Source organism: Oncorhynchus mykiss, chromosome 19 (assembly GCF_057628025.1).
Source record: "Oncorhynchus mykiss isolate SJ-2025 chromosome 19, ASM5762802v1, whole genome shotgun sequence".
Classification (NCBI taxonomy): domain Eukaryota; kingdom Metazoa; phylum Chordata; class Actinopteri; order Salmoniformes; family Salmonidae; genus Oncorhynchus; species Oncorhynchus mykiss.
In genome coordinates, this window is record NC_143040.1 from 38,021,392 (window position 1) to 38,040,454 (window position 19,063).

A 19,063-nucleotide genomic window follows, 5' to 3' on the forward strand; every position below is an offset into this window, starting at 1 on the left:
ACAGGTGTAGACCATGGCTGTATGAATTTTGGGGCTGAAATGCAGAAGTACACCTATTTTTATGACAATTTGGGAGGACATATAGCAGTAGACCAGTTAACAAAAAATGTGCATGTGCATGTGTAAAGAAGTTTAGATCTGTTTTTTTATGAAGGCTTGAGCACTGGGGTGGACCTGTCTAATATGAGTATGCCCATGGATTTATCTGGTTTATATGAGTAATGGGGTGTAGGGATACACAACGTTCCTACAGGTAATGGGTCCAGATTTACATATTTTTTATTATCATTTTATTTCACCGATTTCACCGTATTTTTGCCCATTCAAATAATTTCTGGCAACAAGTTTGTGGTCGGAAAAAAGTAAATGAGGATGGGGCACATGTGTTATACCACTGTACTCTGAGTTTATCTATGAAATGATTAGCATATACAGGTCAGAGCTCATGGGATTAAGATATGCAAATAACAGGGTTGAGGTGTACAGTGAATAGCTGGATACAGGGTTACTGTTGGTGACTTGAGGAATACAGGCCTATGGGAAGTGGGTAACAGGGCTGAGATAGGCAAGTAAGAGGGATGTGGTGTATTGGCAAAGGAACCGGGTGCTATAAGTAAGAAATAGGGCATTTAAGGGTAGGAGATGGGTGTATCGGTACTTGATTGTATCAATATAAAGGTATTGGCATGTGGTTGTTCGGGCTTTGGGGTAACAGCAATATGTATTACATGTTAGGGTTACAAATGACACAATATTTTCATAGTGGCATGTCTGGGATTATTATTATTATTATTTTTACATATGGGTTAAGTTGCTTGCTCCTGGGTAAATTGTAACAACACTGACTACAGAGATGGTTGTTAAAGAATGTTACATTACAAGTACAATGTAACTAAAAGGGTTATAAATAGTAATGTTCTCCTGTCTCCTAATTTCTCCTGGTTTGTCAGAGTGAGCTCTCTGCAACTTTTGAAGTTTTGATACATTTTATGAGCACCACCAGCACTGTGAATGGGAAAATGCATTTAAAGGGAACTCCCTCTGCTGGAGATTTGCTGAAAGTGCAATGCTACAGAAGGACTGTCATCGGTTAATGACCTATAATGTCAACATATATACAGTTGAAGTCGGAAGTTTACATAAACTTAGGTTGGAGTCATTAAAAGTCATTTTTCAGCCACACCACATATTTCTTGTTAACAAATTATAGTTTTGGCAAGTCGGTTAGGACATCTACTTTGTGCATGACACAAGTAATTTTTACAACAATTGTTTACAGACAGATTATTTCACTTATAACCCACTGTATCACAATTCCAGTGGGTCAGAAGTTTACATACACTAAGTTGGCTATGCCTTTAAACAGCTTGGAAAATTCCAGGAAATTATGTCATAGCTTTCAAAGCTTCTGATTGGCTAATTGACATAATTTGAGTCAATTGGAGATGTTCCTGTATTTCAAGGCCTACCTTCAAACTCAGTGCCTCTTTGCTTGACATAATGGGAAAATCAAAAGAAACCAGCCAAGACCTCAGAAAAAAATGGTGGACCTCCACAAGTCTGGTTCATCCTTGGGAGCAATTTCCAAACGGCTGAAGGTACCACGTTCATCTGTACAAACAATAGTACGCAAGTATAAACACCATGGGACCACGCAGCCGTCATACCGCTCAGGAAGGAGACGCGTTCTGTCTCCTAGAGATGAACATATTTGGTGCGAAGAGTGCAAATCAATCCCAGAACAACAGCAAAGGACCTTGAGAAGATGCTGGAGGAAACAGGTACAAAAGTATCTATATCCACCGTAAAACGAGTCCTATATCGACATAACCTGAAAGGCCGCTCAGCAAGGAAGAAGCCACTGCTCCAAAACCACCATAAAGAATACAGACTACGGTTTGCAACTGTACATGGGGACAAAGATCATACTTTTTGGAGAAATGTCCTCTAGTCTGATGAAACAAAAATAGAACTGTTTGGCCATAATTACCATCATTATGTTTAGAGGAAAAAGGGGGAGGCTTGCAAGCTGAAGAACACCATTCCAATTGTGAAGCACGGGGGTGGCAGCGTCATGTTGTGGGGGTGGTTTGCTGCAGGAGGGACTGGTGCACTTCACAAAATAAATGGCATCATGAGGAAGAAAAATTATGTGAATATATTGAAGCAACATCTCAAAACATCAGTCAGGAAGTTAAAGCTTGGTCGAAAATGGGTCTTCCAAATGGTCAATGACCCCAAGCATACTTCCAAAGTTAAGGCAAAATGGCTTAAGGACAACAAAGTCAAGGTATTGGAGTGGCCATCACAAAGCCCTGACCTCAATCTTATTGAAAATTTGTGGGCAGAACTAAAAAACGTGTGCGAGCAAGGAGGCCTACAAACCTGACTCAGTTACACCAGGTCTGTCAGGAGGAATGGGCCAAAATTCACCGATCTTATTGTGGGAGCTTGTGGAAGGCTACTCGAAATGTTTGAACCAAGTTAAACAATTGAAAGGCAATGCTACCAAATGCTAATTCAGTGTATGTAAACTTCTGACCCACTGGGAATGTGATGAAAGAAATAAAAGATGAAATAAATCATTCTTTCTACTATTATTCTGACATTTCACATTCTTAAAATAAAGTGGTTATCCTAACTGACCTAAGACAGGGAATTTTTACTCTGATTAAATGTCGGGAATTTTGAAAAACTGAATTTACACAGTGGGGAGAACAAGTATTTGATACACTGCAGATTTGGCAGGTTGTCCTACTTACAAAGCATGTAGAGGTCTGTCATTTTTTTATCATAGGTACACTTCAACTGTGAGAGACGGAATCTAAAACAAAAATCCAGAAAATCACATTGTATGATTTTTAAGTAATTAATTTGCATTTTATTGCATGACATAAGTATTTGATCACCTACCAACCAGTAAGAATTCCGGCTCTCACAGACCTGTTAGTTTTTCTTTAAGAAGCCCTCCTGTTCTCCACTCATTACCTGTATTAACTGCACCTGTTTGAACTCGTTATAAAAGACACCTGTCCACACACTCAATCAAACAGACTCCAACCTCTCCACAATGGCCAAGACCAGAGAGCTGTGTAAGGACATCAGGGATAAAATTGTAGACCTGCACAAGGCTGGGATGGGCTACAGGACAATAGGCAAGCAGCTTGGTGAAAAGGCAACAACTGTTAGAAAATATTAAAAAAATATTAGAAAATGGCGCAAATATTAGAAAATGGAAGAAGTTCAAGATGACGGTCAATCACCCTCGGTCTGGGGCTCCATGCAAGATCTCACCTCGTGGGGCATCAATGATCATGGCGAAGGTGAGGGATCAGCCCAGAACTACACGGCAGGACCTGGTCAATGACCTGAAGAGAGCTGGGACCACAGTCTCAAAGAAAATCATTAGTAACACACTACGCCGTCATGGATTAAAATCCTGCAGCGCACGCAAGGTTCCCCAGCTCAAGCCAGCGCATGTCCAGGCCCGTCTGAAGTTTGACAATGACCATCTGGATGATCCAGAGGAGGAATGGGAGAAGGTAATGTGGTCTGATGAGACAAAAATAGAGCTTTTTGGTCTAAACTCCACTCGCCAGGGTTTGGAGGAAGAAGAAGGATGAGTACAACCCCAAGAACACCATCCCAACCGTGAAGCATGGAGGTGGAAACATCATTCTTTGGGGATGCTTTTCTGCAAAGTGGACAGGACGTCTGCACCGTATTGAGGGGAGGATGGATGGGGCCATGTATCGTGAGATCTTGGCCAACAACCTCCTTCCCCCAGTAAGAGCATTGAAGATGGGTCGTGGCTGGGTCTTCCAGCATGACACCGACCAGATACACAAAGCCAGGGCAACTAAGGAGTGGCTCCGTAAGAAGCATCTCAAGGTCCTGGAGTGGCCTAGCCAGTCTCCAGACCTGAACCCAATAGAAAATCTTTGGAGGGAGCTGAAAGTCCGTATTGCCCAGCGACAGCCCCGAAACCTGAAGGATCTGGAGAAGGTCGGTATGGAGGAGTGGGCCAAAATCCCTGCTGCAGTGTGTGCACACCTGGTCAAGAACTACAGGAAACGTATGATCTCTGTACCAAATATGAAGTTCTGCTTTTCTGATGTATAAAATACTATGTCATGCAATAAAATGCAAATGAATTACTTAAAAATCATACAATGTGATTTTCTGGATTTTTGTTTTAGATTCCATCTCTCACAGTTGAAGTGTACCTGTGATTAAACTTACAGACCTCTACATGCTTTGTAAGTAGGACAACCTGCAAAATCGGCAGTGTATCAAATACTTGTTCTCTCAACTGTATGTAAACTTCCGACTTCAATTGTATGTATAAAATTGATAAGTTCTTTAAAAGTAACAGAGAGCCCTCTTTGTAAATGTGATGTGTTTGAAGAGTTTGTTAAAATAAGCAAAACGATAATTAACAATAATATTTTTTCATGTTGAATAAATTAAAGTGATCATTTTTTTCTCCAGAATATAGACATATTGTCTATTTTAGAGCACACTATAAGGACTATAATGACACCAAGATGTTGTCTGTTCCATGTACGGTTCACAGATCATAGTCTAACAGGAGTAAGGATGATATTTGGATGTTCATGGATGTTCATCATTGATGAACTGGAATAAAGTCATGTCCTGTTGTAGTTCCATATCCTGTCTCTGTAACGGTTTTCTTTAGGTGAAGGAGAGTCGGACCAAAATGCAGCGTTGTGATGATTCATGTTTGTTTAATAAAGGAAAACTATACATGAATAAACTACAAAATAATGAAATGTGAAAACCTAAACAGTCCTATCTGGTGCAAACACAGAGACAGGAACAATCACCCACAAACACACAGTGAAACCCAGGCTACCTAAATATGGTTCCCAATCAGAGACAATGACTAACACCTGCCTCTGATTGAGAACCATATCAGGCCAGACATAGAAATAGACAAACAAGACATCCAACATAGAATGCCCACCCAGCTCACGTCCTGACCAACACTAAAACAAGGAAAACACACACGAACGATGGTCAGAACGTGACAGTCTCGTGTCCAAGTTTTATCTTTCCTATTGTCACGCTGGTATGAAGAGATTCGGGAGACAGGCGCAGGAATACGTAATATTTTTTTTTACTCAGGCCAAATTACGGCGTGCCGTGTAAAGGCACTGGGACGAAGACCAAACAAACACGTAACAAAACACTCGGTTGAAACCAAAACAAAAGAGTGAGGAGTACCTTGAATAAAAAACACCAGTGCACAGTGATTAATGCACGGGATGAGACCCGTAATCGTCTGCGCAATCCACAAGGGCACGAAAGCCCAAAACACACAGCACAGGTACTCACACGCACCAACGGACAAATATCACACTTATACAATTACTAATCAATGGGACTAGGGACCAGGTGTGCGTAATCCGTGTCTGTGACACCTATAGCTGACGGCCCACTCTACGGACCCTCCAAAAGGCATTTCATTTGTGGCAGCTGTGTTTGTTTTTCATTTTTATAACTAAAAAGAGCCTAAAATGTCCACTTTCGTCATGATTTTTTTTAAAAATGGGTGTGATACAAATGTAAAAAGCATGTTAAACACCCTTTCTCCCAATTACGTTATTATGTGAGATTTGCCAGAACAATATTGTATGTGATATCAAAAGTATTTCTGGACGGTGCCGGCATGGAATTGCCCTTTAATTTAGAGTGATGTATTTAAGAGGGAACTTGCATACTGTGATGATCACACATGGTGCACTAGCTCACTGTGGTTCAGTCTCTAACCCCCCTCTATCTCTCTAACCCACTGCCCAGAAGAGGTCACACACACTGCTAACAGGAATCATCTGCTCCGCTACGCTCTTGCGTTACATAAACAAAAAGAGGAAAATCATTTGTTCCGATCTCAGTTAGATTTTATAGTGACAGCTCAATCAAAAACAATCAAAGCAATCGCACTGGCTGAAACGCCAAGACGTTCTACGCCGTCGTTTGGCGAAGATTTCAATTAAATGTAGCCTACATTACAAACACAAGACATCTATGGCCAGGGATCTGTTTAGTCACTGATTTCCCAATACAGTATGCAGTTCATAGGCATACGCAACTCGGAAATATGTTGCATGTGTTTGATCAGAAGTAAGGATTGAGATGAGGAGTAGAAAAGATGTACATTGAATTGCTTCGTTTTTAGTATAGAGTGAAACGCTGTAAATAGAGGGAAGAACTCTGTTGGGTTCCAGGCTAGATAGAGAAGGGGGAATGCCATTGTGCACTAGCAGTGAAACTCTGCACACCCTGCATTTCACTATAGTTTCAAGTCTCGATCCAAGTTATAAAAGAAGGGGGGAATGAGAATGGCATTGTGCAGTGTGTGCGCTAGCAGCTGTGAAACCGACCACATGCTATACTACCCTACATTCCCCGTGTCTGGATCTGGGTTTGAGGGGGGATTAAAGGGGTCGGCATCTGGATCTGTTTAAGCTAAAACACGCCTTCTTCTTCGTGCTAAACCCAATCAAGACGTAATGCTGTGTTATAGTTTTAGTTTCCAAACTCCTTACAGAGAAAATAAGAAAAAGCCAGATGTGACTGTTGAGGAACTAAGTGACAGAGAGAGAGAGAGAGAGAGAGAGAGAGAGAGAGAGAGAGAGAGAGAGAGAGAGAGAGATAGAGAAGTGGGACATGGGGAGAAGAGAGGGTAGGTATAGAACTAAGACTTACATACCTGAAGTATAGCTGTGTGAAGGGGGGAGGAGTTTAAGAGAGGAGTGGAGGAGAGGACCGAGGAGGGGGGAGGGCAGGCTGACCACCCTGATCTGCCTCTTCCTGACAGCACTGCAGTTCACAGAGACAGGAAGTAGAGACACACAGAAAGAGGGGAGGGGGGACGGGAGAGAGAGACGGACAGACAGAGAGAGAGCGAGAGAGAGCGAGAGAGAGAGAGAGAGAGAGAGAGAGAGAGAGAGAGAGAGAGAGAGAGAGAGAGAGAAAGAGAAGAATACTTTTCCTGTCACCTAACTTCTTGCAAACTGTGCTGGACTGGAGTGTGAGAAATACAGATTTAGGCTAGGAACACAGTGTGAAATAGAAAAGATAGAAGAAGGATATTGGCGAAAGAGAGAAGGACTTGGAGTTCTCAGTCTACCAACATGGATTGTTCCAGTGGAGTTGTGTGTGACTGACGCAGGGATAGGTTTGGCGTCCAAACAAATAATTATGAAAACAGCTGTTCTCGCTAAGGAAACCGGAGCATTTGCTGGCTGGGTATGTACAAACAATTTGCTGTAGAACTAGAAGGTCTGCAGGGTCTGTAGTAGAAACAATCTGTTCTTCAAGGGCAAACTAAATGGACAGGCGTTTAGTCTATGCAACTCGGGGCTCAAGGCCTCGCCCTCTTTTCTTTTCTGAACATAAGAGAAGACACTAATTCAGCAACTGTTTTGGTTGTGTGCCTCTAGCTGAACAATCCTAACTTTGCGAAAGTTTTTTTGAAAAGCTTGCGTCAAAGATAGCCCCGCCCTTGGCCACATGATTGTTTTAAAGCAAACATATGATGTATGAATAGTATTTGATACATGCACAAATCTTTCTAGGGTATAATTAAGTTAGGGCTGCCTGCCAAGAGGTTGGGGTGGGGGATCCAGATGAAAACGAGAAGAGGGCAGCTTCAGGGGGGAAATGTATTTGCTGAATCTGCTGAGAAATGTGGGGAAATGTTCCTAACTGGAGAGGAGGATTGCAGACGGGCATGCATGAGTCATGGTTGACATGTTTTTTTCATGATCTCTCCACTACCTTTGAGACGACTGAAAACGTTGTTCTTGGATCTCTGTTAGCCACAGATATTTCAGGCGTAGGTGCGTTATGTACTGCACATGTGACTAATGTACAGTGCATGCGGTGGTGTAAAGTACTTGAGGAAAAATACTTTAAAGTACTACTTAAGTAGTTTCTTTGGGTATCTGTACTTTACTTTTTGTATTTTTGACAACATTTCCTATAGAAATGAATGTACTTTTTACTCCATGCATTTTCCCTGACACTCAAAAGTACTCATTATATTTTGAATGCTTAGCAGGAAAGGAAAATGGTCCAATTTACACACTTCTCAAGAGAACATCCCTGGTCATCCCTACTGCCTCTGATCTGGTGGACTCACTAAACACACATGCTTCGTTTGTAAATGATGTCTGAGTGTAACAAAAAAAATAAAAAAAATTGGTGCCGTCTTGTTTGCTTTATATAAGGAACTTGAAAAATATTTATGCTTTTACTTTTGATACTTAAGTATATTTTAGCAATTACATTCACTTTCACACAAGTATGACAATTACATGTAGGTACTTTTTGCACCAATGAGTACATGATATACACAGCCATGGGTAATATAACCATACTTTACTCATGGCTAAGGGACATTAGTAAGGAAATCTAATCTCTCCCTCACTTCTCTCCATAGGGTGAATGCTGAGCCTCGCTCCCCACCTAGACCCCCCCTCACCCCTAACTTATCTTCAGGGTCAACAGCACCGTTCCCTCCACCTAGACCCCCCTCTCCTCAGGACCACCCGTGATGACTCCCCCGACTCCCCCCTCTAAACCCTCCTCTCCCCCTGTCTCACCCCCACCCCCTGTCTCACCCGCTGACCCCACTCCCTCACCACCATTCCATTTAGACTCCTCCACCCCCCTCCCCCCTAAACCCCTCACTCCCTCCTCACCCTCCTCATCCACACCACCCCTTCTTTCAGCATCTGAACCGCTCCCTCCTCAAATTGACTTGACCATTGGCTCCACTGACACCACTGATGTCCCTCATGCCACTGTCCCAGAGGACTGTACCCCCCCACTCCCCAAACCCCTAGCAGAGGCATCTACTTCACTCCTCCCCACACCAATATCCCCTCAAGTCTCAGTACCCTCTACAATCCCTTTTCCTAATATCTTGGATGTCTTTCCTCCTCCTCTCCCCTTAGATATGTCCTCTTCAGTCCCAGAGCTCTCTTCTTCAGAGCCAATCGTACCAGCACTTTCCTCTCACCAAGTTCCAAATCCCTCCTCACTTCCTCTCTCCTCTGCCTGTGTACCTCCTATTGCAAAACCCCCTCCCCCCACTCCCCCCATTCATCCTCTCTCAAAACCCTCCTTATCTCCTTTGTCCTCTCCCCCTGTTCCTCCGGTCTCAAAGTTCTCCTCCGCCCCTCTTCCTAGACCCTCAGCAACTCGAAAACTCTCAGGTCCATCCCAGTCGAGACCCCCTGTTCCTCACCCTCACTCGATAGCGAAGCCATCCTCCCCTGCTCTCCCCAGACCCCCTCTTCCATCTACCAAGCCCTCGTCTCCCACTCTCCCCACCCCACTAGTCCCTCTTTCAGCTAAGCCCTCCTCAGCCCCAGCCCCAGCCCCAACCCCAGCCACAGCCACAGCCCCACCACCTAGCATCAGTATCCTGGAGAAGCTGATCAAAACATGTCCCGTGTGGTTGCAGTTAGCCATGGCCCAGGAGAAATCCTCACTTATACTGAAGAAAGAAACTCCTGGGGTGAGTGACAGACAAATTCTCTTTACACAAACACACAGGCACATGTTGTTACTGTCTGAGGATAATGAGCCTCAAATTTGGATTCATTTATTACTCAAACACCCTTTCATAGACTTGCAAACATAGACGTCAAATACATACACACACACAAACACATGAAGGGCCAGACATCGTTTTCTGACATAACAAATATCACTGTAGAGATATTTCCTTATGATATTGATAGCGTGACTTTGTGCACCCAGATCTTTTTAGTGCGTAAAAGCCCGGACCAGAAGGCCATGGTCCTGTCAGTTCGTGTGTCTAACCAGCAGGGGGAGCTTCAGGTCCAGGACATTCTGGTTAAAGAGGAGAAGTCATGTGAGTATCCTAACTAGTGATGGTCTATAATGTTGTAATGCACCTTGTAACAACTTTGTCCTAACCCTAAGCCTTCACAGTTTCCCACTCAAGGGGGATGTCTGTTTGTGTCCTGTCCTCAAACCCTAGTGAACAGTCAGTGGTAAATAGATATGGGGAATATCAGTGTTAAAGCCCTTGGTCCTGCTACCACATCCATCCACACACACACAGAACACATGATGCTAGCCCATCCATCTACACACACAGAACACATGATGCTAGCCCATCCATCCACACACAGAACACATGATGCTAGGCCATCCATCCATCCCATCCATCCATCCATCCATCCATCCATCCATCCACATACACAGAACACATGATGCTAGCCCATCCATCCACACACACAGAACACATGATGCTTGCCCATCCATCCACACACAGAACACATTACTACAGCTGCTCTATGTGACATGTGTGACTTCTGTGGTGGAGAGGGGAGGGTGAGGGTACTAACTTCCTGTCCCCTGCTCTTCTGGGCTGTATGTCAACAGTACAGGACTTCCTGATACTCTGAGCTCACCAGACCCCGGCCGCAGTGTAGGGAGGTGTGTGTGTGTGTGTGTTTGTGTGTGTGTGTGTGCAGCCTGGTCTCATAGACTAGACAACATAACCTTCTGTCTTATATAACCATACCAAACTTAACTAACCCTAACCTTGACCCTAACCCCTAACCCTAATCCATAATACATACCATACAAAACGCAACATACAGTATAATTGGAATGTCCCCGATTTACGTTTACTATGTTACGTCTACCCCTGAGTCCAGGTAGGTGTGTGTGTGTGAGAGAGAAATGTCCAGATATGTAAAGTATCCAGTATAACAATATCTGCATGTTCAGAATCTATATTTGTCAAGGAGTGCATGAAATGCACTTGGTATGCATGTCCTTGCAGCTACGTCCAGTAAATGTGTTGGCCTAGGATTGGGAAGTGCTTGTAACAAAGCTGTTATCTTTTGCTCATCTCTGTCAACTTTCAAAGTTTTCTCCCCTCTATAAATAGTTATTGTCTGTGGCTTGGATGGGTTTAAGTTTCACTTTGCACATTGATAGTTACCATAGTGTAGTTATGCACGATATGAGAGAGAGAGAGAGAGAGAGAGAGAGAGAGAGAGAGAGAGAGAGAGAGAGAGAGAGAGAGAGAGAGAGAGAGAGAGAGAGAGAGAGAGAGAGAGAGAGAGAGAGAGAGAGAGAGAGAGAGAGAGAGAGAGAGAGAGAGAGAGAGAGAGAGAGAGAGAGAGACCCAATCTGTCCCTACTACATGATTAAGGGATCATTGTGATGTAGAGTGATCCTCTGTGGCTCAGTTGGAACGGCATGGCGCTTGCAATGTCAGGATAGGGTGTGTCGTTTGATCCCAAAGGACCACCCATCAATTAAACATGTATACAAGCATGACTGTCAGTTGCTTCAGAATTTATACAGTATCAGTATCTAGTATCAGTATTGATACAGTGTCAATATTGATACAGTTTTGCGTTATACCACCCTTTCCATCCCGTAACAGTGATCTACCTGGAAGGGTCTGTCCTGGTCTTTGACACCATCTTCAAACTCATCTCCTTCTACTGTGTCAGCCGGTAAGACATGACTGATACTTCAAATCCTACAGCCTGGCACTCAAAATATTCACTTGTTCTAAATGAATAATCATTTATTCTCTTCCAGGGATATTCTCCCCTTCACTCTGAGGTTGCCTGAGGTCATCGTCCAGGCAACCAAGTATGAAGATATAGAGACGATATCGGAGTTAGGCTCAGGTACTTTGAATGTATCTTCCTTTGGTGTGTCTATGGGGTAGGGGCACATTATCTCATGGTAAGGCAAAAATAAAAGTGTAGGAGCCTTTTGGTGAAATAGAGAGGAAGTGTGACAACCGTGTTGATGTGTGAGTGAGCGGATGTTCAGACAGTGAAGTGTCCTGTACTGAATATATTAAGGCGAGCTTCCTCCTTTAATAGCCACACAACACAACCCTCCAGATTCAACAAAGATCCAGCATATTTTGAACATAAGAGTAACATGAATGTCTAATGATGGAACTGTCCGTTTGGGGTTCAGCTCTCTAGTGATAGTGTGATGGGTAAATGTCAGTTTCTCCTGTCAGATTTCTGGGGCTCTCAGCTGAACAGTTCCTCTGAGGAGCCAGGACAAAGGGACACACCAGTAGACCAGGGCCGGGGTCACAGCTCCTCGTGTGAGATGCATCTGTCTGCTGGGACCGGTAACGAGCGGCTGTGGTACGTTAACCCCGTCTTCATTGAGGAGTATTGCAGCAGCCTGGAGGCCTCCACTCCCGTCGTTGCTCCCATCCTCAGGAGCCAGAGCCTGAACACCCCAGGCCAAGGGCAGGGCCAAGTACCCCCCAAATTCAAACGCCCCCCACCCCGACCCCCTAATGCCCCTGAGGGATTGTTACTGTCACAGGGGGCCAAGCATGGGAACAGAGGGACGTCTGATTCCCCCTCCCCACGCTCACCACCCACACCTCTTAGAGTTACAACCAAGTTAGGGCAGAAAGGAGAAGGAAACAGCAGCAAAGGCAGTGGGGAGGGAGAGAGAGCTGCTTCTCAGATTTTCTCAGAGAGAGAGGTGTCAGTTACAGCCACTGACTCAGTAGCAGCTACTCAGCCTCTACAGCATCTGTCACCACACGGAGCAACAGCTAGACATCAGCACCCAGCACCCCGGCCACCCCCACACAGGATACCACTTGTGCCCCTACGGCGGATGCCCTCAGAGAAGCGTCCCCCACCCCCAGGACAGGAGCCGCCCCAGCCAGAAGGAGGCCCCCTGACCCTCACCACACCCTCAAAGAGGAAGATGAAGGAGGAGGGCAGTGTGGGCACAGTGCCTGTTGCTTCACTGGTGTGCATCGACGGCACCACCAACATGGTAGAGGAGAAGAAGGAGTTAAGAGTGGAGCCCTATGCTGGTGAGACAGAGACACTGCAGAGGCAAGGGACATCAGAGACTTCAAACAGCAGTGACGCTGTTAGCGTGGCTGCACCAGCGCCTCTGACGAAGAGGGCCGCACCGCCAGTCCCGCCTCCCAGAAAGAATAAGCCCTCCCAGGCCACGCCCACTACAACTCTCTCCCCAGACGTGATAGGTGGAGGACTTCTTTCAATCAATGCATCATCAGACACCCCCCAGACCTCCAGCATCCCCTCGCCAGCCCGGAGGGCCATTTCCATCGCTGAGGGGGAGGTGAGGGAGGCCAGGGGGGCAGATGTGTCCCTGTACGCCCCTGATGGTGGCGCGGCCCTCCCTGCACTGGACCATGACTCTTACTCTACCAGCAGCACAGAGGAGGAGGCCGACACGGTGGCCAGTCAGGCTGGAGGGGCCGTTGGGACCAACAATACCAAAGTATATATATTCATTTCATTGATTTTTTTTCAACCTTTATTTCCCCAGGAAGTCCCATTTAACATTATTATGCAGCTCAGCTGTGTAACTAACATGATCCTAACCACAATCTTAACTTGCTGCTGTTGCTGTCTGAGAATTTGCACGACATTTTCCTGTAAAATAAAGTACTTATCATTGAAAAACCAACAAACCCCAGGTGTCAATGAAAAGGACCCCGACCATCATGCTGGACCGGGCCAAGCAACGCCTCTCCATGGTCAACTTCTCCAGTGTGTTCACCAACTTCATGAGCGCTGACCACAAGCTGCAGAAGAGGATGGTGGAACTGTCCCGGGACGGGAGCTCCTACTTCGGGAACCTGGTGAAGGATTACAGGTAAGGACCAGTTCAACACCAGATTTTTTTTTAGAATCGCTTAGTTGATGGGCTGATTAGGGCCGAACATATTTTCATTCAAAGCAGAATCTTGTTCATTTCAACTCTTATCTTTGTCCAGCCACGGAAAATGTCCCTTAAAATTGGCACAAAATAAAGATCACTTCAGAAACCCTCGATCGACTAATTAGTGAATCTATCCCAGGGTGTACATTCTGGAGACCATGGGGAAGCACAGCTCCAGCACTGAGCTGCTGCAGGAGATCAGGCAGATGATGACCCAGCTGAAGAGTTACCTCATCCAGAGCACTGAGCTGCAGAACCTCCTGGAGCCCAACGTCTACACAGAGGACAAACTAGGTACCTGCTTACTTACATAATTCCCCTCGATATACTCAACATTCATCTGTCAATACCCAGCGTTAAAGACTCCACTCCATTCCTCCATTCCTTACACGGTCAAAGTTCCACTTGTTCCTTACTTTAATTGTCCTGTTGGACACTGGATATTGAAGATTTTTGGCAAAAATTTTCCCATTATGTTACCATTATTCCCTGTCAAACAGGAGGCAGTTGTCATTACCAGTCTTCTCTTTGTGCGTGGTAAATTAGACTTTGTAGTGGCACCTATCAAATTACAACAGGGACAGAAGACATCGTTGTTAGTGAGGGTTGTCACCGTTGACATTTGATGGCTTAACTGGGTTGCCAGTTTACAAGAAGTCCCCTTTGAGATACAACTTATTTTGCCTCCAGCATGAAATGCTGAATGTCAGGTTTTCTTACACAGTGTAACATACAGAATACAATATATATTAAAGGGAGGATAATATTCATACTGAATTAATAACCATTTGGATAGATTTGTTCCCCCCCCATAAAGAACTACAGTATAATTGCAGGCAAAATGACAATAGTTCCAAAAACACTTTAATTAATCGGCTTCCGTGTTTGCGTAGAGAGTATAATAACCAGCAGCCATGAGTAGCCACATTCTAGTTTCCTCCTTTACTCTTTGCACTGCACAGAAGAGTAACTGTGGCCCCAACATGCTCTCTCCCCAATGATTTCTAACCCGTGGTTTTTTGTTGTCTTGTACCTCTCCAGAGGTGATTATGGAGGCTGCTCTGTGTAAGGCTGTGCTGAAGCCTCTGCGGGAGGCTGTCTACTCCGGCCTGAAGGACATCCACTCCAGGGGGGGCTCTCTGAAGAGGCTGAAGGAGAACCAGAGTGTGGTCCTGGGCACCACCACCACAGATCTGGGGGTCACCACCAGTGTTCCAGAGATCCCTGTCATGGAGAAGGTAGACAGGGCTGCATCTGAAACGGCACATGATTCTCTGTGCAGGCTATTGCTTTGACCCCTTGATCACTTTCTATGGCTCCTGACTATTTGTCTTGTGTGTTTTTGTCCGATGTGGATTTCCCCTCTGGGATTAATAAAGTACCTATCTATACTGGGTGTCATAAGTATTCACCCCCCTTGGATTTCTTCACATTTTATTGTGCTACAAAGTTGGATTCAAATTGATTTATTTGTGATCTATACAAAATACTCTGTAAAGTCAAAGTGGAAGATGAATTATGAATATAAACTAAAACATGAATATACCTTGATTAGATAAGTATTCAAGCCTGAGTCAATACATGTTAGAATCACCTTTGGCAGTGATTACAGCCGTGAGTCGTCTTGGGTAAGTCCCTAAGAGCTTTGCACACCTGGATTGTGCAATATTTGCCCATTATTCTTAAACAAACAAATTCAAGCTCTGTCAAGGTGTTGGGGATCATGGCTAAAATTTGAATAGTTATCTTAATTTCAGTATATGTGACAAGTATAGTGTAGAGAATCATTGTACCATCTAAACCGCTGTGAAATATATTTTCCATAACCAAAATATTGTATCTATCTATCTATCTATCTATCTATCTATCTATCTATCTATCTATCTATCTATCTATCTATCTATCTATCTATCTATCTATCTATCTATCTATCTATCTATCTATCTATCTATCTATCTATCTATCTATCTATCTATCTTAGATCCAGCTGAAGCTGATGACCCTCCACCTTGAGTACTCCCCTCAGAAGAAGATTGATCTGCTCCTCAAGACCTGCAAGATCATCTATGAGTCCATGTCCATAGGCTGCCCAGGTGAGGCACTGTCTTTGTTGCCAGGTAGATTTAGGTGGTTCAATTATAATGATCTTTGTCATGTTTGCTAGTGTAACAGTAGTCTCACAATACCATCCTTCCAAGTCTTGCTTATTTCCTCGACTACCTCCAAACGAACGTTAGGAAGCATGGAAATCAAGGCTAGTATAAGAGTGCAGATTGAAGTTGATGATGAGCGATCATTACTGCCTGACGACACCAACGTTTACAAATACCTGACTGTCACGTGAACTGATTGGGATGGCGGTTGACTTGCCAACAGGAAAAGCCTTTGGTGTAGATGACTTCCTGCCAGTGCTGATGTACGTCCTGGCCAGGAGCAACATGGCCTTCCTGTTACTGGACGTAGAGTACATGATGGAGCTGATGGACCCTGCACTGCAGCTAGGAGAAGGTAGGGAGAAACGAAATGCCATACACAAGCACACACACAGACCACACGCAAGCACACATGCGGACACACTCATACCAACTGCTGCACCCAAACACACAAATAGTACCACTGTTAATGGTGACTATATTTTGTGTGTGTGTCACCAGGCTCCTACTACCTGACGACCACGTATGGAGCCTTGGAGCACATAAAGAACTATGACAAGCAGGCGGTGACACAGCAGCTCAGTCTGGAGATCCAGGACTCTATCCACCGCTGGGAGAAGAGACGCACCCTGAACAAGGCTCGGGTGTCACGCTCATCTGTACAGGTCCGTTTGGACCACCATATGAGTACAATACAATATGTCACCGCAGTATTGGGATATTGGATAGTTAAGACTATATGATTATTCTTTGAAATTGTAATTGTCACTACGAAAACAATCGTCCCATGATATCTGATGTCCTCCCGCTTTTTGCTCTGGTCCCATTCCAGGACTTCATCAATGTGTCGTTCCTGGAGGCGGGGTCTAACACTAAGACCCTGGGGGTTCTCCCCACCACCACGGCCCAGGACCTGTGTGCCCAGTGTGCTGACAAGTTCGAGGTGCTGGAGCCAGAGTTCTACAGGTACAATCTCCTGACGTTGTGCCCTTGAGCAAGGCATTTAACCCCTAAAAACGTCTCCATCCAGGCATGCTGCTCTGCGGCTGACACTGTGCCTGTCAATAGTGTATGTGTATGCTTTTGGGATGGTTGATGTAGGCGAAAGATACATTTACCTTTCTCACAAAATGGACAATAAAGTATTGATTCTATTTTATTCTATTCTATTCCACAGCCTGAGTGTACTAGTTGAGGGCCACTACCAGCTCCTGGCCCCGGGGGAGTCCCCCCTCACCATCAAGTCTAGTTTCCACCACAGTGAGCCCCGCAAGGAGTACCATTTTGTCTACCGGCCTGGAAGGACAGAGTCGGAAGGGCAGGAGGCAGAGAGTGAGGAGCCAGCGCCCACAGCGGAGACAGAGCCTGACGAGGAGAAGAGTCTGATCGAGATATGATATTAAGGTGTGTGTGTGTGGTGCGTGCATGCATGGCCTAGACGAAGCTCAAATGATTGAGGAGCTGCTCAAGGGAATGCAATGGCATCCTCCTCAACCACAACAGACATTTTAAAACGAGACATGGATTTTTTTCTTTAGTGGAGCAAAATGGACTCAAGTCCAAGATGGACATGATAGTTCTGCCAAACCATACAATCTTCAATAAAAATACCATCTTCAGGTTTGAGAACATGTGGAGACTTTGTGAAAGAAGAGAACCATCACCACACCTAGGACCTCAGGTCTAAATTTCACTCAAGTTTACTTTGGCTTCTGTATGACTTCTGCGCTGACTCATCTTGCTCAGTGAGTCCCTGCAAGGTTGACCAAAGCTGCAGCGATAAAGGGATATTGTCCTCCTCTAGTTTGAAAGGGTACAATGGCATGGATAATTAAAAGATAAAGGATCAGGACAAGGAGACTCAGCTTGGATCCCAAATGGCACCCTATTCCCTATTCCCTAGTAGTGCACTACTTTTGACCGGGGGGACCATTAAGTGCACTATGTAGGGAATATGTATGTAGGGATGTAGGGAATAGGGTCTAATTTGGGCCGACTGTGTATCCTGTCTGGTCGGTGTTCATTTTCATATTTAACCGACTTTACGCTTCTTCAACAGTTCCGACAGACAATGAGCTGTTCAATGGTTTAGCTAATTGAATTTTGCATGACAATATCCTTGCCAATATTATCTGAGTGGGTTTATATGCTCAAGAAAGACTGCTACTCTCTGTATATCCGTATTTGCTCTGCTGGATTTGTATACTCTTGCAGCTGTGCTGTGGATAGGTTTCATCAATGTCCTGAAAGAACCTTTGATGTCTCATTCTAGAAGGTGTCTGTTACAATACCATCCATTAAGGTCAAACGCAATTCCCTTAAGTCTACCAGGCACTCATGGTTTACATTGGTTAATGGTGCTAAGCCATATTATACTGTAATTAATTAAACTGTCACCATGACTTTATATAGTGTGTCTCTTTTATTGTTTCACACATTTGATAAGTGAATTGTGTCGTTTTTCGTATGCAAACTGTTTCATGTGGACGTATCCGGAGAAGAAATGCTGGATATAAATTTTTTGATCCTTTCAGAAATTCCAATGTGGTATCAATATAATTGATCCACACACTGAATAACAAAATCCCTAATTTACCCGTGTAGAATTCTGTGGAAAATTATGTTATATTGGCTTGCTTTCCAAAAAAATCAGAATGAAGTGAAATATTGTCTTACAAAAGGAGACAGGACAAGGATATATCAGGTTATTTGTGTTGGTGAGTGTGGTGTCTTTCTGTCTATGACGTTTTGGGGGTACAAAGAAATGAGGGGGTGTGTTGTCTGTATGTCAGATGGAGAGCGGGAGAGATAAAGAGGGGGAGAGATGGAGAGATGAGGAGAGAGGGAGATGGAGAGTACGCGAGATGACGTCTAAGAGGTAATCAGTTTGCACACGTAACAGAGTCCTTAATTGAAACAATAACAAAGCGCCACCCCGCCTCTGTTTTGCTAACAAGCTGAGGGATGGGACTGGAGAAATGTAACCACTCTCAAATTCATAGGCAGAGCTATGGATTTCTTAAATTGTTTTTATTTCACCTTTATTTAACCAGGTAGGCAAGTTGAGAACAAGTTCTCATTTACAATTGCGACCTGGCCAAGATAAAGCAAAGCAGTTCGACACATACAACAAC

The 19,063-nt window shown here is 44.4% G+C and overlaps 2 protein-coding genes across 2 annotated transcripts in view; one reads left to right on the forward strand and one right to left on the reverse strand.

Annotated features, from left to right (window-relative positions):
• Nucleotides 1-6,878, reverse strand: part of LOC110497632 (synaptosomal-associated protein 23) — a 40,408-nt gene extending 33,530 nt beyond the window's left edge. The window contains exon 1 of the mRNA XM_090210948.1: nucleotides 6,737-6,878. The gene's annotated coding sequence lies outside the window, so the exon portion shown is untranslated. The remainder of the gene's footprint in view (nucleotides 1-6,736) is intronic.
• LOC110497633 (ras and Rab interactor 3) lies at nucleotides 6,807-18,336 on the forward strand. Its single transcript, XM_021573873.3, has 14 exons — nucleotides 6,807-7,275; nucleotides 8,471-9,553; nucleotides 9,799-9,913; nucleotides 11,468-11,540; nucleotides 11,629-11,720; nucleotides 12,068-13,332; nucleotides 13,532-13,710; nucleotides 13,916-14,070; nucleotides 14,818-15,014; nucleotides 15,758-15,869; nucleotides 16,153-16,284; nucleotides 16,431-16,594; nucleotides 16,762-16,895; nucleotides 17,107-18,336. The coding sequence occupies exons 2-14, from the start codon at nucleotides 8,585-8,587 to the stop codon at nucleotides 17,324-17,326; spliced, it is 3,807 nt and encodes a 1,268-aa protein (XP_021429548.3). The 5' UTR covers nucleotides 6,807-7,275; nucleotides 8,471-8,584; the 3' UTR covers nucleotides 17,327-18,336.
• The last annotated feature ends 727 nt before the right edge of the window (nucleotides 18,337-19,063 follow it).